The sequence below is a fragment of the Rhinopithecus roxellana genome, chromosome 8 (genome assembly GCF_007565055.1).
Source record: "Rhinopithecus roxellana isolate Shanxi Qingling chromosome 8, ASM756505v1, whole genome shotgun sequence".
Taxonomy (NCBI): domain Eukaryota; kingdom Metazoa; phylum Chordata; class Mammalia; order Primates; family Cercopithecidae; genus Rhinopithecus; species Rhinopithecus roxellana.
Window position 1 is genome coordinate 4,587,484 of NC_044556.1, and position 26,636 is coordinate 4,614,119.

Here is a 26,636-nt window from a genome sequence, read left to right on the forward strand (position 1 = left end):
TAAGCTGTGATTGCACCACTGCACTCTATCCTGGGCGACAGAATGCGACTGTTTAAAAAAAAACAAAACAGGCCGGGCGCGGTGGCTCAAGCCTGTAATCCCAGCACTTTGGGAGGCCGAGACAGGCGGATCACGAGGTCAGGAGATCAAGACCGTCCTGGCTAACACGGTGAAACCCCGTCTCTACTAAAAATACAAAAACTAGCCGGGCGAGGTGGCGGGCGCCTATAGTCCCAGCTACTAGGGAGGCTGAGGCAGGAGAATGGCGTAAACCCAGGAGGCAGAGCTTGCAGTGAGCTGAGATGCGGCCACTGCACTCCAGTCCGGGCGACAGAGCCAGACTCCGCCTCAAAAAAAAAAAAAAAAAAAAAAAAAAAAAAAAAAAAAAAACACACACACACACATACACACACAGCAAAATTAGGGCTGAAATAAAAAATAAGTACATAAGCATGAAAAGTAAAATTTCTTTTTTTTTTTTTTTTTTGAGATGGAGTCTCGCTCTAGTTGCCCAGGCTGGAGTGCAGTGGCGCGATCTCAGCTCAGTGCAAGCTCCACCTCCCAGGTTCACACCATTCTCCTGCCTCAGCCTCCTGAGTAGCTGGGACTACAGGTGTCCGCCACCACGCCCGGCTAATTTTTTTTTTTTTTTTTTGGTATATTTAGTACAGACGGGGTTTCACTGTGTTAGCCAGGATAGTCTCAATCTCCTGATCTCGTGATCCACTCGCCTTGGCCTCAGAAAGTGCTGGGATTACACGTGTGAGAGACCGCGCCTGGCATTTTTTTTTTTTTTTTTGAGATGGAGTCTTGCTCTGTTGCCAGCCTGGAATGCGGTGGTGTGATCTCTGCTCACTGCAATCGCCGCCTCCCAGGTTCAAGCGATTCTCCTGCCTCAGCCTCCCGAGTAGCTGGGACTACAGGTGTGCACCACCACGCCCAGCTAATTTTGTATTTTTAGTAGAGGCAGGGTTTCACCATGTTGGTCAGAATGGTCTCGATCTCTTGACCTCATGATCTGCCTGCCTCAGCCTCCCAAAGTGCTGGGATTACAGGCGTGAGCCACTGTGCCTCATCAATTTCCATGAGGAAAAAGATGTCTGGCATTTTATCCACATGGTAATACTGACTCACAAAGTCCAAATAATAACAATGTAATATTATAAGCTTGATCTAATACATAAAACCAATAGGATATTTTATTATAGCTTCTTAATTATTTAAAAATAACATGTTAGTATACAGTTATGATAAAGTTAATTGTTTACATTCATTAATCTGTATTCAAAGAATCTTGGCAGATCTGAAGGCTTTCCCACACTGCTTACATTCATAGGGTTTCTCCCAAGTGTGAATCTTTCCATGCTGTTGAAGGTGCGAGGCTGATCTAAAGGCTTTCCCACATTGCTTACATTCATAGGGCTTCACTCCAGTGTAAGTCCTTTCATGATATTGAAGGGAACTAGAAGAAATGCTTTCCCACATCACATACACTCATAGGGTTTCTCTCCCATGTGAGTCCTTTCATGACATTGAAAAGAAGTAAAATGAAGGCTTTACCACATTGCTTACATTGATAGGGTTTCTCCCCAGTGTGAGTCATTTCATGGTATCGAAAAGAACTGAAACATGTGAAAGTTTTGCCGCATTGCTTGCATTCATAGTGTTTCCTTCCAATGTGAGTCTATTCACATCCATAAAAGGAACCAGGCTAGCTGAATGCTTTCCAACAACCCTTACATTCATATGGCTTCTCTCCCATATGAGTCCTTGCATGTATATGCAAGGAAGAAAAATAATTGAATGCTTTTCCGCATTCCTTACATTCATAGTGTTTCTCTCCAATGTGTGTTCTTGCATGTACTTGAAGGATCTTGGCAGACGTGAATCCATTCCCACAATGCTTACATTCATAGGGCTTTTCTCCTCTGTGCTTCCTTTCATGTTTTTGAAAAGAAGAGAATTTACAGAATGCTTTTTCACATTCCTTACATTCATAGGGTTTCTCTCCAGTGTGAGTTCTTTCATGCATCTGAAGGTTTGAGGCAGATCTGAAGGCTTTCCCACATTGCTTACACTCATAGGGTTTCTCTCCAGTGTGAGTCCTACCATGCTTTCGAAGGTTTGAGGCACAACTGAAGGCTTTCCCACATTGCTTACACTCATAGGGTTTCTCTCCAGTGTGAGTCCTACCATGCATTCGAAGGTGTGAGGCAGATCTGAAGGCTTTCCCACACTGCTTACATTCATAGGGTTTCTCTCCAGTATGAGTCCTTTCATGATATCGAAGGGAATTGCAACATCTGAAGGCTTTACCACATTGCTTGCATTTGTAGGGTTTCTCTCCAGTGTGAGTTTTTTCATGTGTTTGAAATGACTTGGCAGAATAAAAGCTTTTCTCACATATCTTACATTTATAAGGTCTTTCTCCAGAGGGCATTCTTATGTGTTTTTCTGTCCTTTCATGAATTTGAAGGTACTTCACATATCTGAAGGCTTTCCCACATTCCTTACATTCATAGGGTTTCTCTCCAGTATGAGTCCTACCATGCACTCGAAGGTGTGAGGTAGATCTGAAGGCTTTCCCACATTCCTTACATTCATAGGGTTTCTCTCCAGTGTGAGTCCCACCGTGCACTCGAAGCTGTGAGGCAGATCTGAAGGCTTTCCCACACTCCTTACACTCATACGGTTTCTCTCCAGTGTGAATCCTTTCATGATATCGAAAGGAACTGGAAAGATTGAAGGCTTTACCACATTGGTTGCATTTATAGCGTTTCTCTCCAGTGTGAGTTTTTTCATGTGTTTGAAATGACTTGGCAGAATAAAAGCCTTTCTCACATATCTTACATTTATAAGGTCTTTCTCCAGAGTTCATTCTGTGTGTTTGAAAATTTATAAGATAGGATAAGGCTTCCCCATATTGCTTACATTCATACGTCTTTTTCCCAGAGTGGATCCTTTCATGTCTACGAACAGAACTGGTATACGCGAATGCTTTTCCACATTCTTTGCATTGATAAGGCTTCTCCCCCATGTGACTCCTTTCATGTCTATGATAGGAACTGGAACTATGAAATGCTTTATCACATTTGCTACATTCATAGGGCTTCTCCCCAGTGTGAGTTCTTTTATGTATTCGAAGGGTAGCAGAATAACTGAAGGATTTACCACATTGTTTACATTCATATGGTTTCTCTCCAGTGTGAGTTCTTTCATGGATAAGACATAAACTGAAACAATGGAAGGCTTTCCCACAAAATTTACATTTAGAAGGTCCATCCCCTTTGTGCATTACCATGTGTCTTCGAATGCTTGAATGGAAAATAAAGGTTTTTCCACATTGTTTACAAGCATAGGGTTTCTCCCCAGTGCGATCCCTTTCTTGTGTTCTAAAGGAGGGGCGATATATGAAGGCTTTCTTAGGTCGTTGACACTTAGATGGCTTCAGTCCATATTCCTCATACTCATATGCCTTGTGTCCAATGTCACCTCTGATGTTCATATTAAAAGATGAGTTACCTATGCCAACTTCTCCACACACAAAGCTGTCACATGATTTTACCTCAGGAGAAGTTTGCTTCTCCTGGAAGTTCAGCCTGTCATCTGGAACCTGGGTAAAAGTTTCTCCACAATGACTGTCTTCTTTAATTTCATTGACTTTCTCTTCTATGAGACTCCTGTAAAACATGAGAAGCACACTATGAAGGATTTGTTTATAAGCAATTTTATATTCATCAACAAGTATTGTACTTGCATTTTTAACCCTGTCCATCAAAGTATAGGCTTTCTGCCCTGGCTGAATTGTTTAAAGGTGACTGGACATATTCTACAAGATGACCCAGCCATACCTATTGTTTTAAAAAATATTCATAAGGGGCTTAATACTATTCCCATGTAAACTGTTTTATAATTACTAAATACTCTATGTCATTTTTCTTTTGAGTCCGGTACTTGTCCTGTTGCCCATGCTGGAGTGCTGTGATACTATCATAGCTTACTGCAGCCTTTACTGGCTCAAGTGATCATCCTGCCTCAGCCTCCTGAGTAGCTGGGACTGCTGATGAATACCACAATGCCCAGCTAATTTTTGGCCGTTGTTGATATATGGTCTCGCTATATTGCACACAGGCTGTTCTTGAACTGCTGGCCTCAAGCTATCTTCCTATCTCCACTTCTCAAAGGACTGGGATTACAGGAGTGAGCCCTCAGCCTCAGTCACATTTAAATATATGTGTTTTGAGAAAATATTCTAAGAAAAAACGAATTTGAAGCTGGATTTCGTTCTTTGTTTTACTTCTCTTCAACATATTCTCATATTCTAAGATTGTGTAGAGAGACACTGCTTTCTCTTGTAAGTGCAAATTACCTGAAGCTTCTTCTGGGGATTTTGTACTCATATTCAATGTTCTGGTCTTTCCACTTTTTTCCTAAAATACAGACACAGAAAAATAGTCCTGAAGCGTATAAAATTGTGAAAAAATTATTAGATTCTATGCCCATGATTTACTGCAGCCATGTCTTATTTATTCATCAAAGTATTTCCTGTCTGTGTTCAAAATCACTCAGCAACATTGATGAGCTAGAAACACTGGTTCACTAATGCACTGAGGAAAGCAATACTGTCATCCTTACCTATAGAGGTCAGGTTCCTGAAAGTTTCCAGCATCACTTCCCTGAAGAGATTCTTCTGGGAAATATCCAGCAATGTCCACTCCTCCTGGGTGAAGTTCACAGCCACATCCTCAAAGGCCACTGGGTCCTGAAACATCTCACATATGTAGAGGAGGATGGGTGAGAGTGACAGTACTGGGGGCCTAGACTCTATTCCCAGGAAGTTCTCAGAATGCCGTGGACTCCAAACACTTATTCCCCGCTTTGGTCATCAGATCCCTTTCTCTCCTTCTATACTTACTTTCTTCCATAAAGCAACTTAGTTTTTTATTTTTTTAATTTTAATTTTTATTTTTAATTTAATTTAATTTTTTTTTTTTTTTTGAGACGGAGTCTCACTCTGTCGCCCAGGCTGGAGTGCAATGGCCGGATCTCAGCTCACTGCAAGCTCCGCCTCCCGGGTTTATGCCATTCTCCTGCCTCAGCCTCCCGAGTAGCTGGGACTACAGGCGCCCGCCTACCTCGCCCGGCTAGATTTTTGTATTTTTTAGTAGAGACAGGGTTTCACCGTGTTAGCCAGGATGGTCTCGATCTCCTGACCTTGTGATCCGCCCGTCTCGGCCTCCCAAAGTGCTGGGGTTACAGGCTTGAGCCACCGCGCCCGGCCCTTTTTTATTTTTTTGAGACAGAGTTTTGCTCTTTTGCCCAGGCTGGAGTGCAATGGCGTGATATTGGCTCACAACCGGGGTTCAAGTGATTCTCCTGCCTCAGCCTCCCGAGTAGCTGGGATTACAGGCATCAGCCACCACGCCCAACTAATTTTGTATTTTTAGTAGAGATGGGGTTTCTCCATGTTGGTCAGTCAGGCTGGTTTCGAACTCCCAACCTCAGGTGATACACCTGCTTCGACTCCCAAAGTGCTGGGATTACAGGCGTGAGCTACTGTGTCCAGCCAGCAATTTTTTTTTTTCTTAACAGAGTCTCTCTCTGTTGCCCAGGCTGGAGTTGAATGGCACGATCTTGGTTCACTACAACCTCTGCCACCTGGGTTCACATGATTCTCATGCCTCAGTCTCCTCGGTAGCTGAAACCACAGACATGTGCCACCATGTCCAGCTAGTTCATAAAGCAACTTGTGATGCTAGAATTGAACAAGTGGTAGGCAACAGTGGTAGGATACGAAAATGTGTTTTCGCTGAAACTAAGGAAGGAGACCACCTCTCTTATTGTCTCATATTTCAGAAAACGAAAGAGGAAGCAAAAGTTAGAGGAAGGCAGAAACGAGATCAATAGTCAGTCTGGTGCCACACCCCAGGCCTGGCAGTTAAAAATCAACTCCTGACCTAACCACTTGTATTAGCTATAGATTCCAGACATTGTATGAGAAAGCATTGTGAAACTCTGTTCTGTTCTGCTCTATCCTGTTAATGATGCATGCAGCCCCAGTTATGCACCCCATGCTTGCTCAATCGATCACGATCCTTTCACGTGGACTCCCTTAGAGCTGTAAGTCTTTAAAAGGGGCAGGAATTTCTCTCTCTCAGGGAGCTTGGTTTTTAAGATGTAAGTCTGCCAACACTCCCAGCCAAGTAAAGCCACTTCCTTCTCTAACCCAGTGTCTGAGAGGTTTTGTCTGTGGCTCGTCCTGCTACATTTCTTGGTTCCCTGACCGAGAAGCAAGGTGACTAGCAGACGGCCGAGGCAGCCCCGTAGGTGGCTTAAGCCTGCCCCGTGGAGCATCCCTGCAGGGGACACTGGCCAGCTTGAGTGATGCGGATCCTGAAAGTGCTCCCAGGTAGGCAACTGCACCAGTGGAACGCCTCACCAGAGCAGTGCATGGCAGGCCCTCATGGAGAATCAACACAGTGGCTGAACACCAGGAAGGAATTGGAACTTGGAGTCTGGACATCTGGAACACGGTAAGACCAGTCTTGGGAACTTGCCCACTCCATTTGAGTGGAAGTGTGGCCTGATCACCCACGGTGTGCCTTTATCAGCACTTTGTTTTTGGTTTTGATTTTGACTTTGCTTGAAGTGCTTGACGAACAGGCGTGCCCTTATTGGCACTTCGGCTTTGGTTCTGATTTTGATTTAGTGTGAATTAGACAAGTGAGTGACCTTTACCCTTTCCCTCTTACAGTGTGAGTGTTGTCTTGTCTCGAGAGAAAAATGGGTCAGACACAAGGCAAGCCCACCCCACTAGGAACTATGTTAAAAAAATTTTCAAAAAGGGATTTAAGGGAGACTATGGAGTTACTATAACACCAGGAAAACTTAGAACTTGGTGTGAGACAGACTGGCCAGCATTAGAGGTGGATTGGCCATCAGAAGGAAGCCTGGATAGGTCTCTTATTTCAAAGGTATGGCACAAGATTACCTGTAAGCCAGGGCATCCAGACCAGTTCCTGTACATAGAGACTTGGTTACAGCTGGTTTTACACTCCCCCACCCGTGGTTGACAGGACAGGCAGCAGCACTATTAGTGGCAAAGGGACAGATAGCCCACGAGGGATTTCACTCCACCCGCTGAGGGAAGTCAGCTCCTAAAGTTCCATCTGACCCAATGTCAGAGGACCCATGGCAGGAAATGGCACCAGCAATGCCCCCTGCCCTTACCTGGAAGAGAGACTCCCCACTCCTGAGCCCACAGCACCTGTGCCTCCACCAGACACATACACCCCTAGACCAACCAGAGCAGACAAGAGAGAATGTGAAGCTGCAGGAGAAACCCCTCCCTTGGCAGCTCGTTTACAACCTAAGACTGGAAAGACAAGCGCCCCCAGTTAAAGAAGAAACAAAATGGCTCCAAGCCAGAGGGGTCTCCGGCAAGGACGAAAGGGCCTTGTTTAATCGGGCAGAAGGGTTACTGGACTAAGGGGGACTGGGCTCAGGTGCCCCCAATGAGCCCATGGTCAGGATGACAGTTGGGGACAAGGACATTGACTTTCTTGTCAATACTAGTGCTGAACATTCAGTAGTAACCAGCCCGGTCGCCCCCTTATCCAAAAAGACTATTGATATAATCGAAGCCACAGGAGTCTCGGCAAAACAAGCTTTCTGCTTGCCCTGGACTTGTACTGTAGGGGGACATGAAGTAATTCACCAGTTCTTGTACATTCCCAACTGCTCCTTGCCCTTGCTGGGAAGGGACTTGCTTAGCAAGCTGAGAGCCACCATCTCTTTTACAAAGCACAGCTCTTTTACAGTTAAAGTTACCTGGAAAGGGAGTCATCATGGCCCTTACGGTCCCCCGGGAGGAGGAAGGAAGACTTTTCTTAACCAAGCCAGGCTAAGAGACAAGACCAGCTCTGGCTAAGTGGTGGTCAAAGGTGTGGGCGGAAGATAACCCGCCAGGGCTGGCAGTCAACCAAACCCCTGTACTTAGAGAAGTTAAGCCTGGGGCCCAGCTGGTCAAGCAAAAACAGTACCCCGTCCCCCAAAGAAGCTCTTGAAGGTATCCAGGTCCATCTCAAGCACCTGAGAGCCTTTGGAATTATAGTCCTTTGTCAGTCTCCATGGAACACTCCCCTCCTGCCTTTTCCCAAGCTGGGGACCAAGGACCACAGGCCAGTACAGGACTTGCGCTTGGTCAATCAAGCTCAGAAAGAAAGCGGGTCATCTGCAGCCTACCGCAGCCTAAAGCCAGAAGGCAGGTGAGAGAATTCTTAGGGTTCTGCAGACTGTGGATCCCAAACTTTGCAGTACTGGCCAAACTTCTATATGGGGTCACAAAGGCGGGTGCCGGGAACCTTTTGAATGGGAATCCCAACAACAGTGAGCCTTTCATGAGTTAAAAGAAAAACTTATGTCAGTCCCAGCCCTGAGGCTACCTGATCTGACAAAGCCTTTTACACTGTACGTGACAGAAAAAGAAAAAAACGGCAGTTGGAGTTCTAACCCAGACTGTGGGGCCCTGGCCAAGGTCAGTGGCCTACCTTTTACCTACTTATTCTAAAGAAGAAAAGGACTTTCTCCAGGCAGAGGGAGGACAGGTGATGGAAGAAGGATGGATCCGGTTACTGGATGGGAGAGTAGCTGTGCCACAGCTGCTGGGAACTGCAGTCATAGTGGCTGTGCATAAAACCACCCATCTAGGCCAGGAGTCACTTGAAAAGTTGTTAGGCCAGGCCAGGCGCGGTGGCTCGAGCCTGTAATCCCAGCACTTTGGGAGGCCGAGACGGGCGGATCACAAGATCAGGAGATCGAGACCATCCTGGCTAACACGGTGAAACCCTGTCTCTACTAAAAATACAAAAAACTAGCCGGGCGAGGTGGCGGGCGCCTGTAGTCCCAACTACTCGGGAGGCTGAGACAGGAGAATGGCGTGAACCCGGGAGGTGGAGCTTGCAGTGAGCTGAGAGCCGGCCACTGCACTCCAGCCTGGGCGGCACAGCAAGACTCCGTCTCAAAAAAAAAAAAAAGAAAAAAAAAAAAAAAAAAAGAAAAGTTGTTAGGCCAGTACTTCTACATCTCACATTTATCAGACCTTGCCAAACAGTGGCACAGCGATGTATTACCTGCCAACACAATGCAAGGCAGGATCCAACCATCCCGCCCAGCATACAAGCTTATGGAGCAGCTCCCGTTGAAGATCTGTTGGTAGACTTCACAGAAATGCCAAAATGTGAAGATAGCAAGTATTTATTAGTTCTTGTGGGTGGGTGGAGGCTTATCCAATGCGAACTGAGAAAGCTGGTGAAGTAACCCGTGCGCTTCTTCGAGATCTTATTTCTAGGTTTGAACTGCCCTTATGAATCGGCTCTGATAACGGGCTGGTGTTTGTGGCTGACTTGGTACAGAAAACAGCATAGGTATTGGGGATCACATGGATACTGCATGCTGCCTACCGACCTCAGAGTTCCGGAAAGGTGGAGCGGATGAGTCAGACTATCAAAAATAGTTTAGGGAAAGCGTGTCAAGAAACAGGATTAAAGTGGGTGCAAGCTCTCCCTATGGTATTATTTAAGATTAAATTTACCCCTTCTAGAAAAACAGGATATTCCTCTTATGAAATATTATATCATAGACCTCCTCCCAAACTATGGGGACTTCCAGGCACTCCCTGAGAGTTAGGTGAAATTAAGTTACAGCGACAGCTACAGGCCTTAGGAAAAATTACACAAACAATCTCAGCCTGGGTAAATGAGAAATGCCCCATTAGCTTATTCTCCCCAGTTCACCCTTTCTCCCCAGGTGATCGAGTGTGGGTCAAGGACTGGAATGTAGCCCCCTTGTGCCCATGGTGGAAGGGACACCAGACCACTCCCACTGCCGTGAAGGTAGAAGGAATCCCGGCCTGGATCCACCACGGTTATGTAAAACCTTCTGTGCCTAAGACCGGGGAGGCGAGACCAGGCCCAGAGAACCCATGCAAAGTGACTCTGAAAAAGATGCCGAGCCCTGCTCCGGTCACATCTGGAAGTTGACTGGTCTACGTGAGGCCGAAGCATGAGGAAACGTGTCATGGGACTCATTCTCCTTAAAATTTGGACTTCAACAATAAGGACTTCAACTGATTTTCCCCCCATGGAAGACTGTTCCCAGTGTATTCATCAGGTTACTGAGGTAGGGCTACAAGTTAAAACAATCTTCCTGTTTTATAGTTATTATGAATGCCTAGGAACTTTAAAAGGAACTTGCCTGTACAACAACACTCAGTACAAAGTGTGTAACCCAGGAAATGCCCGACCTGATGTGTACTATAACCCATCTGAGCCTCCCATGATCACAATCTTTGAAATAAGATTTAAAAACTAGTTCTTTTCTAGGCAATAGAAGTAAAAAAAATAGCTAAAACAGAAAAAAAAGAAAGCCCCATTTACATGCTCAACCGGATCATACGGTTACAAGCTATTTTAGAAATAAACACTAATAAAATTGGCAGAGCTTTAACTGTTTTAGCCCAGTAAGAAACCCAGATGCAAAATGCTATCTATCAAAATAGATGGGCACTAGACTACTTTCTAGCAACTAAAGGAGGGGTCTATGGAAAATTTAACCTAACCAATTGCTGTCTGCATATAAATAATCAAGGGCAAGTAGTCAAAAATATAGTTAAGGACATAACAAAGTTGGCACATGTGCCTGTACAGGTTTGGCATGGGTTTAATCCTAAATCCGTATTTGGAAAATGGTTTCCAGCACTAGGAGGATTTAAAATGCTTATAAAGGTTGGGCGCGGTGGCTCACGCCTGTAATCCCAGCACTTTGGGAGGCTGAGGTGGGCGGATCACAAGGTCAGGAAATTGAGACCATCCTGGCGAACATGGTGAAACCCCGTCTCTACTGAAAATACAAAAAAATTAGCCGAGCGTGGTGGCAGGCACCTGTAGTCCCAGCTTCCAGGGAGGCTGAGGCAGGAGAATGGCATTAACCCAAGAGGCAGCAGAGCTTGCCATGAGCAGAGATCGTGCCACCGCACACCAGCCTGGGCGACAGAGCAAGACTCCGTCTCAAAAAAAAAAAAAGAAAATGCTTATAAAGAAATCATAATAATAATAGAAACCTGCTTGTTGCTCCCTTGCTTGCTACCTCATACCTCAAAAAAAGAAAGAGGAGGCAAAAGTTAAAGGAAAGCAGAAATGGGATCAATAGACAGCCCAGTGCCACACCCTAGGCCTGGTAGTTAAAAATCAACTCCTGGCCAGGTGCAGTGGCTCACGCCTTTAATCCCAGCACTTTGGAAGGCAGCGGCAGGCAGATCACGAGGTCAGGAGATCAAGACCATCCTGGCTAACACGGTGAAACCCCGTCTCTACTAAAAATACAAAAAATTAGCCAAGCGTGGTGGCGGGCACCTGTAGTTCTGTAGTCCCAGCTACTCGGGAGGCTGAGGCAGGAGGATGGTGTGAACTCGGGAGGCAGGGCTTGCAGTGAGCCGAGATCGAGCCACTGCATTCCAGCCTGGGTGACAGAGTGAGACTTTGTCTCAAAAAAAAAAAAAAAAAAAAATCACCTCCTGACCTAACCACTTGTGTTATCATAGATTCCAGACATTGTATGAGAAAGCATTGTGAAACTCTCTGTTCTGTTCTGCTCTGTCCTGTTACCGATGCGTGCAGACCCAGTTACGCACCCTATCCTTGCTTAATCAATCATGATCCTTTCACGTGGACCCCCTGAGTTGTAAGCCTTTAAAAGGGGCAGGAATTTCTCTCTCTCTCGGGGAGCTGGGTTTTTAAGACACAAGTCTGCTGATGCTCCCGGCCAAATAAAGCCACTTCCTTCTCTAACCCGGTGTCTGAGATGTTATATCTGTGGCCTGTCCTGCTACAATCCAGGGAGAAAAGTGAGCTGCCTGGGCTGTCCCTAATGTCTCTTTGGACTGTGGGTCTGTAGCACCTGTCATAACAGAGTCCTATGAATTAATATGCAGAAAAAAGTTAACGTTAGCAGTCCTGAGGCTGTGTTTCCTTGAAAATGTCTGTTCCCAAAGTCTAATCTTTGATGACATTGTTAGAGAAGGCAGATAGCTAGTCAAGAGCAGGAGGGGAAGTCCAGGGGAAAGCCCACACCCCCAGGGACCACCCCAAACAGGCATGCTAGATATAAGCAGAGAGGAGGAGAAACACCTAAGTAGAAAGAAACATCCATTATGATGCCCAGGATTCACTCACTTCACAGTTATCCTGTCAGAATGTAGCTAGATAGATGCTAAGAAGGGCAAAGGGGCCATTCCTAAGAAAAGTCCGGCACCCTAAGCACATAAGAGGGCAAACAAGAAACTCCTAAGAGATACCCAGGTGTAAGAAGCATAGATTCAATCACTATACGACCCTCCTGGCATGGCAGGAATGAGCAATGCAGCCACCCACATATCCACTGATGGCTGAATGGATAAACAAAATGTCCTAAGTATATACATACAACGGGATATTATTTATACTTAGAAAGTAACATCTTGGCCAGGTGCTGTGGCTCATGTCCATAAGCCCAGCATTTTGGAGGCTGAGGTGGGTCAATCACCTGAGGCTGGAGTTGGAGACCAGTCTGACCAACGTGGAGAAATCTTGTCTCTACTAAAAATACAAAATTAGCCAGGCATGGTGGCACATGCCTGTAATCCCAGCTACTCCGGGGGCTGAGGCAGGAGAATTGCTTGAACCTGAAAGGCAAAAATTGCAGTGAGCCGAGACTGTGCCATTGAACTCCAGCCTGCCATCTCAAAAAAAAAGAAAAAGAAAAAGAAAAGAAAATAACATCTTGCTCCATACTGCAATATGCACGAAACCTCACCTCAGGATAATTGCAATAAGCAAAATACAATAGAATTCATCTTACAGAACTTATGTAGATCTGTCAAACTATCTCAACTGTACATGTAAAATTCCTTAAGCTGATAAGTTTTAAGTTTTGTTTTACAATAAGTAATGATAATAAATCATGGTAGCAGCCAGGTGTGGTGACTCATGCCTATAATTCCAGTACTTTGGGAGGCCAAGACAGGTGTAATTATGGAGGTTAGCAGTTTGAGATCTGCCTGGCCAAAATGGTGGAACTCCATCTCTACGAAAAATACAAAAATCAGCCAGGCCCAACAGCATGGTACTGGTACCAAAACAGAGATATAGACCAATGGAACAGAACAGAGCCCTCAGAAATAATACCACACATCTACAACCATCTGATCTTTGACAAACCTGACAAAAACAAGGAATGGGGAAAGGATTCCCTATTTAATAAACGGGGCTGGGAAAGCTGGCTAGCCATCTGTAGAAAGCTGAAACTGGATCCCTTCCTTACACCTTATACAAAAATTAATTCCAGATGGATTAAAGACTTAAATGTTAGACCTAAAACCCTAAAAACCCTAGAAGAAAACCTAGGCAACACCATTCAGGACATAGGCATGGGCAAGGACTTACGACTAAAACACCAAAGCAATGGCAACAAAAGCCAAAATTGACAAATGGGATCTAATTAAACTAGAGAGCTTCTGCACAGCAAAAGAAACTACCATCAGAGTGAACAGGCAACCTACAGAATGGGAGAAAATTTTCACAATCTACCCATCTGACAAAGGGCTAATATTCACAATCTACAAAGAACTCAAACAAATTTACAAGAAAAAATGAAACAACCCCATCAAAAAGTAGGCAAAGGGTATGAACAGACACTTCTCAAAAGAAGACATTTATGCAGCCAAGAGACACATGAAAAAATGCTCATCATCACTGGTCATCAGAGAAATGCAAATCAAAACCACAATGAGATACCGTCTCACACCAGTTAGAACGGCGATCATTAAAGGGTCAGGAAACAACAGGTGCTGGAGAAGATGTGGACAAATAGGAACACTTTTACACTGTTGGTGGGACTGTAAACTAGTTCAACCATTGTGGAAGACAGTGTGGCGATTCCTCAAGGATCTAGAACTAGAAATACCATTTGACCTAGCCATCCCATTACTGGGTATATACCCAAAGGATTACAAATCATGCTACTATAAAGACACATGCACACATATGTTTATTATGGCACTATTCACAATAGCAAAGACTTGGATCCAACCCAAATGTCCATCAATGATAGACTGAATAAAGAAAACGTGGCACATATACACCATGGAATACTATGCAGCCATAAAAAGGATGAGTTTTGGCCGGGCGCGGTGGCTCAAGCCTGTAATCCCAGCACTTTGGGAGGCCGAGACGGGCGGATCATGAGGTCAGGAGATCGAGACCATCCTGGCTAATACGATGAAACCCCGTCTCTACTAAAAAATACAAAAAACTAGCCGGGCGACGAGGCGGGCGCCTGTAGTCCCAGCTACTCGGGAGGCTGAGACAGGAGAATGGCGTGAACCCGGGAGGCGGAGCTTGCAGTGAGCTGAGAGCCAGCCACTGCACTCCAGCCTGGGCGGCAGAGCAAGACTCCGTCTCAAAAAAAAAAAAAAAAAAAAAGGACTGAGTTTGTGTCCTTTGCCGGGACGTGGATGCAGCTGGAAACCATCATTCTCAGAAAACTATCACAAGAACAGAAAACCAAACACCGCATGTTTTCACTCATAGGTGGGAACTGAACAATGAGACCCCTTGGACACAGGGCAGGGAACATCACACACTGAGGCCTGTCAGAGGGTGGAGGGCTGGGGGAGGGATAGCATTAGGAGAAATACCTAATGTAAATGACGAGCTGATGGGTGCAACAAATCAACATGGCACATGTTACACCTATGTATCAAATCTGCACATTGTGCACATGTACCCTAGAACTTAAAAGTATAATTAAAAAACAAAACACAAAAAAACAAAGTAAAAGTGTTTGTTTTGGAAATGACTTTGTTAACAGAATAAAAAGACAAGTGACAGACTGGGACAAAATCTTTGCAGAACACCTATCTGATGAAGGACTGCTATCCAAAAGGTAATGAAGAACTCCTAAAATTCTACAAGAAAAAACCAACCAATCAAAAAAGAAGCAAAAAGCCAGGCACAGTGGCTCATGCCTGTAATCCCAGCACTTTGGGAGGCTGAGGCGGGTGATCACCGAGGTCAGGAGTTTGAGACCAGCCTAACATGGTGAAACCCAGTCTCAACTCAAAATACAAAAATTAGCTAGGCCTGGTGGCGTGAGCCTGTAATCCCACCTACTCAGGAGGCTAAGGCAGAAGAATCGCTTGAACCCAGGAGGCAGATGTTGCAGTGAGCCGAGATTACACCATTGCACTCCAGCCTGGGCGACAGAGCCAGACTCCATCTCCAAAAAAAAAAAAAAAAAAAAAAAAGGCAAGATCTTTCCAAGTATACCTCCCCGCAAAGACTGTAATTATGGCAAACAAACATATGACAGGATGCTTTACATTACATGTCATTTCAGAGCAAAATGAAAACAGGCCAGGCGCAGTGGCTCACGCCAGGCGAAGTGGCTCACGCCTGTAATACGACACATTGGGAAGCCGAGGTGGGTGGATAACCTGAGGTCAGGAGTTTGAGACCTGCCTGGCCAACATGGTAAAACCTCATCTCTACTAATAATACAAAAATTGGCCAAGTGAGGCAGCGCACGCCTGTAATCCCAGATACTCTAGAGGCTAAGTCAGGAGAATCGCTTGAACCCGGGAGGCAGAGGCTGCAGTGAGCTGAGATTACTCCATTGCACTCCAGCCTGGGCAACAAGAGTGAAACTGCATCTCCAAAAAAAAGAAAAAAAAGAAAAAAAGAAAACAATGAGGCAGCAGCAAATACCTGGTGGAGCAGCTAAAATCTAAAACACTGACACTTCCTAATGTCAATGACAGTGAACTCTCATTCACTACCGATGTGAATGGAAACTTCTACAGCCAATTTGGAAGACAGTCTGCGGAGCTCTGAAGAAAATAAGCGTGGTATCCTACTGATTCAGTAGTCTCATTCCTACAATATTGACCCAAATGAACTAAAAACTGATGTCCACACAAAAGTCCTCCCACAAACATTTTTAGCAGCCTTACTCATAACTGCCAAAAACTAGACTCAAACAAGGTGAGTCTTTAAAAAAATAAATAAATAAAATAGACAAGGTCTCACACTGTATCTACCAGGCTGGTCTCTAACTCCTGGCCTCAAGCAATCTTCTCACCTCAGTGTCCCACGTGCTGGGAACTCAGGGATGAGGCATCACACCAGGCTCAAGAGGAATCTTTCAACAGGGGAATAAAGAAACAAACCATGGTAACGTCCATCCAGTGTTAATGCTACTCAGTGGTGAAAGAAAATGAGTGGCCGGACATGGTGGCTCACAAGTGGGATCCCAGCACTTTGGGAAGCTGGGGTGGGAGGATCACCTGAGCTGGGGTGTTTGAGACCCTGTCTCTAACAAAACAAAAACAAAAACAAAATTTTTTTTTTTTGAGACAGAGTCTCGCTGTGTCGCACAGGCTCGAGTGCAGCGGCGCAATCTCGGCTCACTGCAAGCTCCGCCTCCTGGGTTCATGCCATTCAAAAACAAAATTTTTTTAGATAAATAAACAAAAATAAAAAATACATGAGTTGTCAAGCAACAAAGCTTTCGAGAGACCTTCACCGCATATTTTTACATGAAGGAAGCAAGTCTGAAATGGCCACTTACAGCATCATTCCAAATATGTGATATTCTGGAAAATGCAAAACTCTAGAGGCAGGAACATCATCATTTGTTGCCAGGGATAAACAGGGATGGCAAAAGAGGGAGGAGAGAGCCATGATTAGGAGGAGCACAGGGGATTTTGAGGCCTGAGAAATGCTTCTGTGTAAGACTGATGGTGAATACATGACACATGCAGTTGTCTTAAACCACAGAACAAAAGAGTGAAGTTTAATGTAAAAGATGGACTTTAGGTAATAATAGCATTGGCGTCTTCAATTTTCATCATGTTCACATGTAATGTATTCTTGCATCAACTGTAGGATACACTACACACAGTCAATCTGGTTTCTTCGGTTTAAAACCTTTTTTTTTTTTTGGAAACAGGGTCTTGCTATGTTGCCTAGGCTGGCCTCCAACTCCTGAGTCCAAGCCATCCTCCTGTTTCAGCCCCTCTAAGTGGTAGGATTACAGGTATGAGGCACAGCATCTGGCCAGTCAAGATGTTTAAAATACGGGGAACTATGAGCTTGGAAGAAAAATGCGGGAACTCTGTGGATTATCTGCTCAATGTTTTGGGTAAACAACCACTGTCCTAAATCATCAAATCAACTAAATAAAGTGAATTAACGATCATTCCCCATGTAAGGTTCACAACTGAGTTTAAATAAAACCCAATATAAAATACGACATACTGGCCGGGCGCAGTGGCTCATGCCTGTAATCCCAGCACTTTGGGAGGCCGAGGCAGGTGGATCACGAGGTCAGGAGATCGAGACCATCCTGGCTAACACGGTGAAACCCCATCTCTACTAAAAATACAAAATATTAGCCGGGTGTGGTGGCGGGCACCAGTAGTCCCAGCCTCTCGGGAGGCTGAGGCAGGAGAATGGCGTGAACCCGAGAGGTGGAGCCTGCAGTGAGCCAAGATCTCGCCACTGCACTCCAGCCTGGGCAACAAAGCGAGACTCTGTCTCAAAAAAAAGAAAAAAAAAAATCACATGTTGGCATATTGGTTATCATTTCCATAAAAAACGCACAAAAATAAAATATACTGATATGGATGGGTACCCAGGTTGGGGAAGCATAACGAAAAGTAGGGCAGTTGTCTCATCATTCACAGTACTGGCTCCATCAATATTTGGATTCGTTGTGCAATTTTTTAATGTATTTTGTGCGTATATAATACTTTTAGTTTCTGGAATGCATACCCTACACAGAAATAAATCTCAGTGAATTCTAATTATCTGTAACAACAGTATAACAGATTGAAACTAATTTTTTTGTTTTTCGTTTTTCTCGAAACAGGGTCTCATTCTGTTACCCAGGCTGGAGTGTAGTGGTGCAATCATAGCTCACTGCAGCCTCGAACTCCTAGGCTCAACAGTTCTTTCCACCTCAGTGTCCTGAGTAGCTAGGACTACAGGCACACATCACCATGACCAGGTAAGTTTTTGTGTAGACAAGGTTTGCCATGTTGCCCAGGCTGGACTAATTTTTTTCTTTCTTTCTTTCTTTTTGAGACAAAGTTTCACTCTTGTTGCTAGAGTGCAATGGCATGATCTTGGGATCTTGGCTCACCGCAACTTCTGCCTCCCAGGTTCAAGCGATTCTTCTGCCTCAGCCTCCTGAATACCTGGGATTACAGGCCTGTGCCACCATGCCTGGCTAATTTTGTGTTTTTAGTAGAGATGGGGTTTCTCCATGTTCATCAGGGTGATCTCGAACTCCTGAACTTAGGCTATCCGCATGCATTGGCCTCCCAAAGTGTTGGGATTACAGGCATGAGCCACCACACCCAGCCACTAATTTCTATTAAAATTAATTTTCTTGAAGTCCAAAAAAGTCTCAAGAAAGATAAAAAATGATTATTATGCAAAAAGTTTACACTGAAAAACATCAATATAAAATGCAATAATGGAAAAAATGCCATGTGTCCTTAAAAGGAGATTAAGTATCACTATGATGTAACCTCTCTGAAATATGCCTAGTTATATTTTATTTTATGAAATGTACAAGGCAGTTTGTTTCCTTCACTAAAATTAAGAAAAAAGTACTTCTAAAAACTGAAATACAAGACAATGACTAAAAATAGCCAAGATCCTCTATAGAATATGGTTGGGGGGTGTTACGGTGTGAATATTTGCACCACTCCAAAAAATCATACATTAATAACCTACCCCCAATATAGTATTAAAGTTGACATCTCTGGGAATTAATTAGGATTAGATGAGAGCATAGGAGTAAATCCTTTCTGAATGAGATTAGTGGTCTTATTAGAAGACACAGGAGAGCCGGCTCCCTCTCTTTTCTGTCAGGTCAAGAAAACACAAGATGACCATTTGCAAACCAGGAAGCGGGCCCTTACCAGACACTAGATCTGCCAGCTCCATGAACGTGGACTTCACAACCTCAAGAACTGCCAGAAATAAATGTCTATTCTTTAAGTCACCCAGTCTATGGTAATTTGATACAGCAGCCCAAGATAACTAAGATACAGAGGCACTATCCCTACTATACACCGCAGCTTTGAACTCTAAACTAATTAACAGAAAATGGTATTATCAGAGATGGAAAGACAGGCCAATGGAAAACAGCAAATTGTGAAACTAGGGCACCTATTTTTTTTTTTTTTTTTTGAGACAGAGTTTTGCTCTTGTTGCCCTGGCTAGAGATCAATGGTGCAATCTCAGCTCACTGCAACCTCCACCTCCCAGGTTCAAGTGATTCTCCTGCCTCAGCGTCCCGAGTAGCTGGGATTACAGCCATGCACCACCATGCTTGGCTAATTTTCAATTTTAATAGTGATGGAGTTTCATCATATTGGTCAGGCTTATCTCAAACTCCTGACCTCAGGTGATCTGCCAGTCTTAGCCTCCCAAAGTGCTGGTATTATAGGCATGAGCCATCACACCCAGTCTGGGCATCTATTTAAGGTAATGTGAAACTATGACAAACCAGGTATTGCCAGCCAATGATATAAGTGGTGAACACTTAACAGAAAAAGCAGGGACAAATGGTTCTCTACCAGAGAATAATCAATCTACTAATCATCTCCATATACAATAATTTAATTCATTCTACAGCTGCCGGTTATAGTGAGTTCTTATAATCATATGCTACCTTAGCATGCATTTTCTTTATGGATTTCACATTCTCATAACAGAAGAAACCTTTACTCAAACTCAACAGAGTTTCCAGTTCTCCACCTCCTCCCAGTTCCTCCATGGGGTCAACTCACATATAAGACTTATACAGCTGCATTCTGGTGACCACCTCCGTGTGGGACAGCTAGATACAACCTTGTTGGAGTGGCCTTTCCTTGTCTTTTGGGATATTTCTCTCTTCACAGTTGAGATAATCCAAAGGACAGATATCATTTCTGCTTTTCCTCAATAGCAACATCCGATTAGCTGACCTGCCATGCGTCTCCAATTAATGGAAACTGAAGTTGGGAGAGAGAAGCGGAGCACCCATGAATTGGGTATCTAGATGAAGAGTATACCAGGCATCTATCTCCTCCACCATTAGTCATTCAGCTGCTCCCTTGGGAGGCCCCACTCCCCTAGGCACTGATACCCACTAGACCCTCCAAGAGACATGGCAACTGTGGGGGTCTTGGGTCAGCAACAGGCAGTTCTAAAACTCAAAACCTGGAAAAGATAGAAGGGTGTACTGAAGACATACCACCCTGTAAAGTTTCCAGAAAGGAACCTCATCCCAAAGATATCCTGATAAGGTGTCTGTGTCTAGGAAAGATAACAGGAGGAGAGGCAGAAAGGATTTTTCAGGAAAATGTCTAGTGGTGATTCTCTGCTTTCCTCTCATGTGAAATGTTCAGACACTGATTTTACTGTAAGCCCTTGAAGAGTTAGGCTGTGGTATGAGGGTGGAGGATTTGAGACCCTGCATTGCATATATTTGGAAAATGTAAGCTGAAACCAATCGCCCTGGAAAGTGTGAAAAAATTTAAATAAGAAGCAATGAGACTGAACTGTGTGTAGTACCCTAGGGTCCTACCTAAGGGCCCTGAAATCAAATTTAAATACAACTCTTGGAAATTACTAATTTATAGGAAAATAAAATTTATGCTTAATCAGGCACAATTTACCAATTACCTTGTAATTACATACATAGAAATTTTCTACCTATATAGGCTGTGTGAACAAGTAAGTCAGGCCAGGTGCAGTGGTTCACACCAGTAATCCCACCACTTTGGGAGGCCAAGGTGGGCGGACCACTTGAGGACAGGAGTGTGAGACTAGCCTGGCCAACGTGGTAAAACCCCGTGTTTACTAAAAATACAAAAATTTGCCGAGTGTGGTGGCACATGCATGTAATCCCAGCTACTTGGGAGGCTGAGGCAGGAGAATTACTTGAACCCAGGAGGTGGAGGCTGCAGTGAGCTATCACGCCACTGCACTCCAGCCTGGCCGACAGAGTGAGACCTTGTCTCAAAACAAACAAACAACAAAACCAACAAAGTAATTCCAAAATTTAAGCTGACAGATCTCTCAATTATCTTGAAGCAATATGATCATGGGGTTCAGTCACATGACACACAGCTTTCACATAGCCAGCTGGAACTCTCCTTTCCCTGATTACAGATTCACCTTCTTTCTTACCTATAGTGTTTTGTAAAATGTTCTAAATGACTGAAGGGAAACAGGAAAGACCCTTTCCCTCTTCACTTTTTTTTTAAATTTAATATGATTTTTCACAATTGAGATAGGGTCTCGTTATGTTGCCCAGGCTGGTCTTGAACTCCTGAGATCAAGCCATCCACCTGCCTCGGCCGCCCAAAGTGCTGGGGTTCCGGGTGTGAGCCATCCTGCCAGGCCCCTCTTCACTACTGATCTCTGTAGTAAACTAACTTCCCTCTTTACTTCCTCACACAAAGACTTCATGCCTATCACATTGTCTTCAGCTGGAATGTTAAATTCACTCTTTTAAATTGAAAAGGAAATAAAAACCAGCTAGAAAGAAAAGAATACAAGCTCTGGAGGAAAAAAAGCAAACCCTAACAAATTAAGATGTTAGCCAGGTGCAGCGGCTGATATCTGTAATCCCAGCGCATTCCTGGGGGCCAAGGAAGGAGAACTGTTTGAGGCCAGGAGCCAGAGACTAGCCTGGGCAACATAACAAGACATAACCTCTGCAAAAAATAAAAAATTAGCCAGGTGTGGTAGTGGGCAACTGTAGTCTCAGCTACTTGGGAGGCTGAGGTGCTTGAGCCAGGGAGGTCAAGGCTGCAGTAAGCCATGATCGCACCACTGCTCCAGCCTGGGTCGCAGAGCAAGGCATTGTCTCCAGAAAAAACTCTTGTATCTCATACATCAGCCTTCTAAGGAAAATGTAATCCTGTTATATTTATTTGTCTTTTGCCTATATAAGTGTTAGGGAAGCAGGTGCCTAGGGGAGCCAGGGCAACACCAATTCAAGTTCAGCTCTCCCTTGAGACTAACAAGAAACACTCCTTGCCAGTCACAACCCATGATCATCAAATGTTTCCCATGAAGAAAACAGCCTACAGATGCCTGCAAGTATCCTTACACTCTCACAACAACAGAACGTCCTGATGTCCCAATACCCATAACAACATGTGCTTTCAAGATAATTACAGTTGTTTTAATGCACGTGTATGCTAAAATGTAAAGGATAGTTTTCTTTAACTCAACAGAGTAATAAATTGTGTGACGCTGTCAGCCCACATGCAAGTAGGCACAGGTAGTTTATTCTTTACATAGACAAGATCGCTACATAAGAAAAACTTAAAGACAGTACGTTCCCCCACTTGCTGTATGAGGATGCCCTACTCTGAAACAGAGAAGCTTTTTCTTTCTTTTTCCTTTTCTCTCTCTTTTTTTTTTTAAATAGAGACAGGGTCTTGCTGTGTTGGCCAGGTTGGTCTTGAACTCTTGTTTGTTTGTTTTGTTTTTGCTTTTTGAGATGGGGTCTCACTCTGTTACCCACACTGGAGTGCAGTGGCGCATCCTCGGCTGGGCTGCAACCCTTGCCTCCGGGATTCAAGTGATTCTCTCACCTCAGCCTCCCGAGTACCTGGGCAGTACAGGTGCAAGCCACCACATCCAGTTAATTTTTGTTAGTTTTGAAAGAGATGGGGTTTCACTATACTGCCCAGGCTGGTCTCGAACTCCTGAACTCAAGTGATCCTCCCACCTTGGCCTCCCAAAGTGCTTGGATTACAGGCCTAAGCCATCATGCCGGCCCAGAGTAGCTTTCAACAAACTCTCTTCTCACTACACTTTGTGACTGGTCTTGAATTCCTTCCTGTGTAAGATTCAAGAACTCTCCTGGGGTCTGATCAGGACCTCATTTTCCAGTAATACAAGCAAGAACTTAACTTCCAATTTTGGAGTACTGAGTCCATTTCTCCGGAGTCTTTTTCCCAAATGGGCCATTGCTATCTTTTTGCTTGAATAAACTCTTCCAATTGAAATCTGAAGCTTTCGATTATTTTGGAGTGACAAGTCCAAAGAAGGCAACTGCATCTCTGCAACCAATCAAGCATTTATCTGGTTTGTCTCCTCATGTAACTTATAACAGCCTACCCCTAAACTGGTAAACTAAAAACAAAAACATACCTTCTGGCTTGGCGAGATGGCTCACATCTTTAATCCCAGCACTTTGGGAGGCCGAGGTGGGTGGATCACTTGAGGTCAGGAGTTCGAGAACAGCCTGGCCAACATGGTGAAATCTCATCTCTACTAAAAATACAAAAATTAGGAGGGTGTAGTGGTGCGTGCCTGTAATCCCAGCTACTCAGGAGGCTGAGGCAGGAGAATCGCTTGAATCCGGAAGGCGGAGGTTGCAGTGAGCCGAGATAGAGCCATTGCACTCCAGTCTGGGTGACAGGAGGCTCTGTCTCAAACCAAAACCAAAACAAACAAAGTACCTTCCCAGCTAAGTGAAGTGACCGGCTCTTGGCCAAGGGGACCCCCAAAAAACCCTGAAAATTGAGTTCTTCTGTATGACAAGATGGAAAGTGAGACGGTCTCCTTATACCCTCTCCCTTTAGGAGTTTAGAAATGCAGCAGCTTGATGCACATTCATGTAAAAATAGGTATCATCAGAATGGAAAAACAAACTCCTTGGGGCAATAAGATACCACATTACAAACAAGATCTAAGGCCACGCAAGGCAAAGGTAAAGTCACGCCTTAGAATTCATAAAATCTAGAGAAACAGGTCTGTTTTTGGCTGGGATGAAACCAAGTGGCAGATAACAGACCCCCTTCCTTCAGCATTCCTTCCTACCTCCTCCAAACTTTAGACAAAGCCTCACACTCTCAACCAGCTGCCACCTACTGAATCCCTCAACCACCTGTGCCTTCTAATCCCCCTTCCACAGGTCCCACCCTTTCTACCAAAGGAATTTACATCTTTCAGGCACTGATTCATGATTTTCCCTGCAATTCCTGTCTCTCTGAAATGAATAAAACCAAACTGTCTTGAGCCGCCTCGGGACCGCTCACTCCAGGCTTCTCGGGGCTGTGTTTCCCTCGGCCAAGGTCTCTCCTATTCGGCTCCGAATAAACTTATTTTACATAGTCTGGCTTTTTCCGCTGACAAACCACAAGCCAGGACTGGGTGTTTCTCATTCGTGAATCGCTGTTTGCTCAAATGAACTCTTTAATTGTTAACGTACCTCAGTTTAATTTTTAACAGGAGAAAGTGGGGGCTGGGGGCCCCACAGACCGCTGCTCCTCCCACGCATGAACCCTACACCCGAGTCAGGATTCCACCCATGACCCTCCCGTTGCTTCCGCTCAATCTGGGGAGATGTTGGGCTGCGAGCGCGGAACTGCCCAGAGAAGGCTCCGGGGTCGTGGTCGTAGTCGCCGCGCAGGGACGGGACAGGACGCCCGGGGTCCCGGCTGCCGGCCCGGCCCCGTCCAGCGGCCGAGGGGACCGAGGGCCAAGCTGCTCAAGGAGGACTCGGTCCCAGACCCCGGAGTCGCCCACAGGGAGGCCCGGGTCCCGCCACAGTCTGTTCCCGCCTGTTCCAGGCAGCCCCTCCCCCGTCTCACGACACCCGGCCCTGCACACGCACCATTTCCTGGCTTTCAGATGTCCCGAGGTCCTCTCGACAGCTCCTGTGACTACAGCAGGGAATAGCACAGGTGACAAAGCGACAGAAGCCTGGATAGAGGCACCAGGTCCCTCTCGGGCTGGACAACCGCCGCCCGCGCAGCGACAAAAGGTGTGGGGATGAGGAGGAACACAACCCCTACATTTCCGGAAGAACTGTGCGCAGGGCCACGCGCCGGCGCCTCTGACTGGATGAAATGCTAGGCCCCGCCCCCACATCTGAGTGACAGCTGAAGCCCTGGGTATCAGGCCCCCCAGAGCCAGACTGACGGATTCTCTAAGGCTTCTCTAAGAGCTAGCTGCTTTCTGCACTCTGGTTATTGGATATTTGCATTTCAGCCAAACTTGGTATTGATAGAAGAGAATACTAGCGTCATCTTCACTCAAGGGGCTGTCCCTGCTCCTTCGTTCTGCACGGGGTCACAGGAGTGTGCAGGGAATTTCAGACTCAGTGTCCATAGGAGCCATCTACTGGCCTCAGAGCAGCAGTGGAAGCGAGACCAGGCCAGGCATGACTGCACCAGGAGGCGAGGCATATGTCCTCGAGCGGCCCGGAATTGGGAATGAGGCGTGGCCAAGCCTTGGTCACACACCCCATCCCCTCCTCACAGTGTGAAAATGTTTCCTCCTTCCAGATCTTCATTTTCACCAGCAGGAAACTATAACCAGGTTTTAAGTTTCTGACCTGAGTAAACTGTCAACTTCATGAACGCTTTATCCAGGTGACACCACCAAACAATTCTGCCTCTAGCTCTAGCCTGATCTTCACACTTTTTTTTTTTTTTTTGAGACGGAGTCTGTCTTGCTCTGTAGCTCAGGCCGGAGTGCAGTGGCGCGATCTCAACTCATTGCAAGCTCCGCCTCCCGAGTTCACGCCATTCTCCTGCTTCAGCCTCCCGAGTAGCTGGGTCTAAAGGCTCCCGCCACCACGCCTGGCTAATATTTTGTGTTTTTAGTAGAGACGGGGTTTTATCGTGTTAGCCAGGATGGTCTCGATCTCCTGACCTCGTGATCGGCCCGCCTCGGCCTCCCAAAGTGCTGGGATTACAGGCGTCAGTCACCGCGCCCGGCCACACATTTTCTTTATCTATACAAATAACTCTGACCCCAGCGACTCCATGCATGTCAAACCCCAAACCCTGCCCAGCTCCAGGCTCCAGCGGCACACCACCACAAAGGACAGAGACGCCACAAATGCTTCTGCACCTGGGTCTTCTGCTTTCCAGGGCCCTGCAGCTTCTCGGGATCCACACTCCTTCTGCAGCTGCTCTGAGCAGCTGGAGGCCACCTGTAGAAGGGGGTGGGCTGCCCGGGAAGCCACCAGGGAAGCTCTCTTTCTCTCCCTTTGTAGGCTCCAGACTGTCCTCAACGTGGAGTCACTGGCCTCGGGCTCTGCTTCCTTCTGCAGGTTATTCAGCTACTTCTCACCCCATCGGTTAGTTCTGCTAAACACCCTCAATCCCATTGTGTGAATAACACACCAGCAGAGTCCCTGCTCTCCTTCCATGCTTATGTGTGAAGTGGGGGAGGAAAAATCTAAGATAACTTAAGTGCATTTGAAAGACTTCCAGGTCCCGGTGGGGGTGGCAGCTGAGGGACCCGCAGTCAATGACACTGCAGCACCTTCAGGCCAGGCTAGGCTGATGGGAGAGAGGGTGGAGAGCTGCAGCTGGATGTGGATAGGTGGAAGCCGCAGTCCTGGGAACTGGGCTCTGCTGCAGTGCGGCTCTAGGGCCTGGAACCCGTGAGAGCAGAGATGGGGGTGCCCAGGACAGGAAACTCGGGGAGAGAGTCGGGTGGCTTCGATGGTAGGGGGTGCTGTGGCAGGTGGTGTGGGCCTGTGGCTATCATAACTAAGCCCAAATGGGA

At 45.6% G+C, this 26,636-nt stretch overlaps 1 protein-coding gene across 2 annotated transcripts; it reads right to left on the reverse strand.

The window, feature by feature from the left end:
* Positions 1-1,172: 1,172 nt before the first annotated feature.
* On the reverse strand, positions 1,173-24,933 carry ZNF700 (zinc finger protein 700). Of its 2 annotated transcripts, XM_010361679.2 has the most exons (4): positions 24,730-24,933; positions 4,636-4,762; positions 4,370-4,430; positions 1,173-3,680 (listed from the first exon to the last, which is right to left on the reverse strand). In XM_010361679.2, exons 1-4 carry the CDS (start codon positions 24,730-24,732, stop codon positions 1,712-1,714), a joined length of 2,160 nt encoding a protein of 719 aa, XP_010359981.1. In that variant the 5' UTR covers positions 24,733-24,933; the 3' UTR covers positions 1,173-1,711. The 2 variants fall into 2 exon arrangements, with proteins under 2 accessions (XP_010359981.1, XP_010359980.1); XM_010361678.2 differs by lacking the exon at positions 24,730-24,933 and having other exon boundaries at positions 4,636-4,992.
* Between the last annotated feature and the right edge of the window lie 1,703 nt (positions 24,934-26,636).

Excerpts from the sequence above, each read along its gene's own strand:
- ZNF700 (XM_010361678.2), bottom strand. The coding sequence starts at position 4,771 with ATGTTTCAGGACCCAGTGGCCTTTGAGGATGTGGCTGTGAACTTCACC. Across the intron at positions 4,431-4,635 it reads CAGGAACCTGACCTCTATAG|GAAAAAAGTGGAAAGACCAG; the intron begins GTAAGGATGACA and ends TCTGTATTTTAG. Across the intron at positions 3,681-4,369 it reads ATCCCCAGAAGAAGCTTCAG|GAGTCTCATAGAAGAGAAAG; the intron begins GTAATTTGCACT and ends CATGTTTTACAG.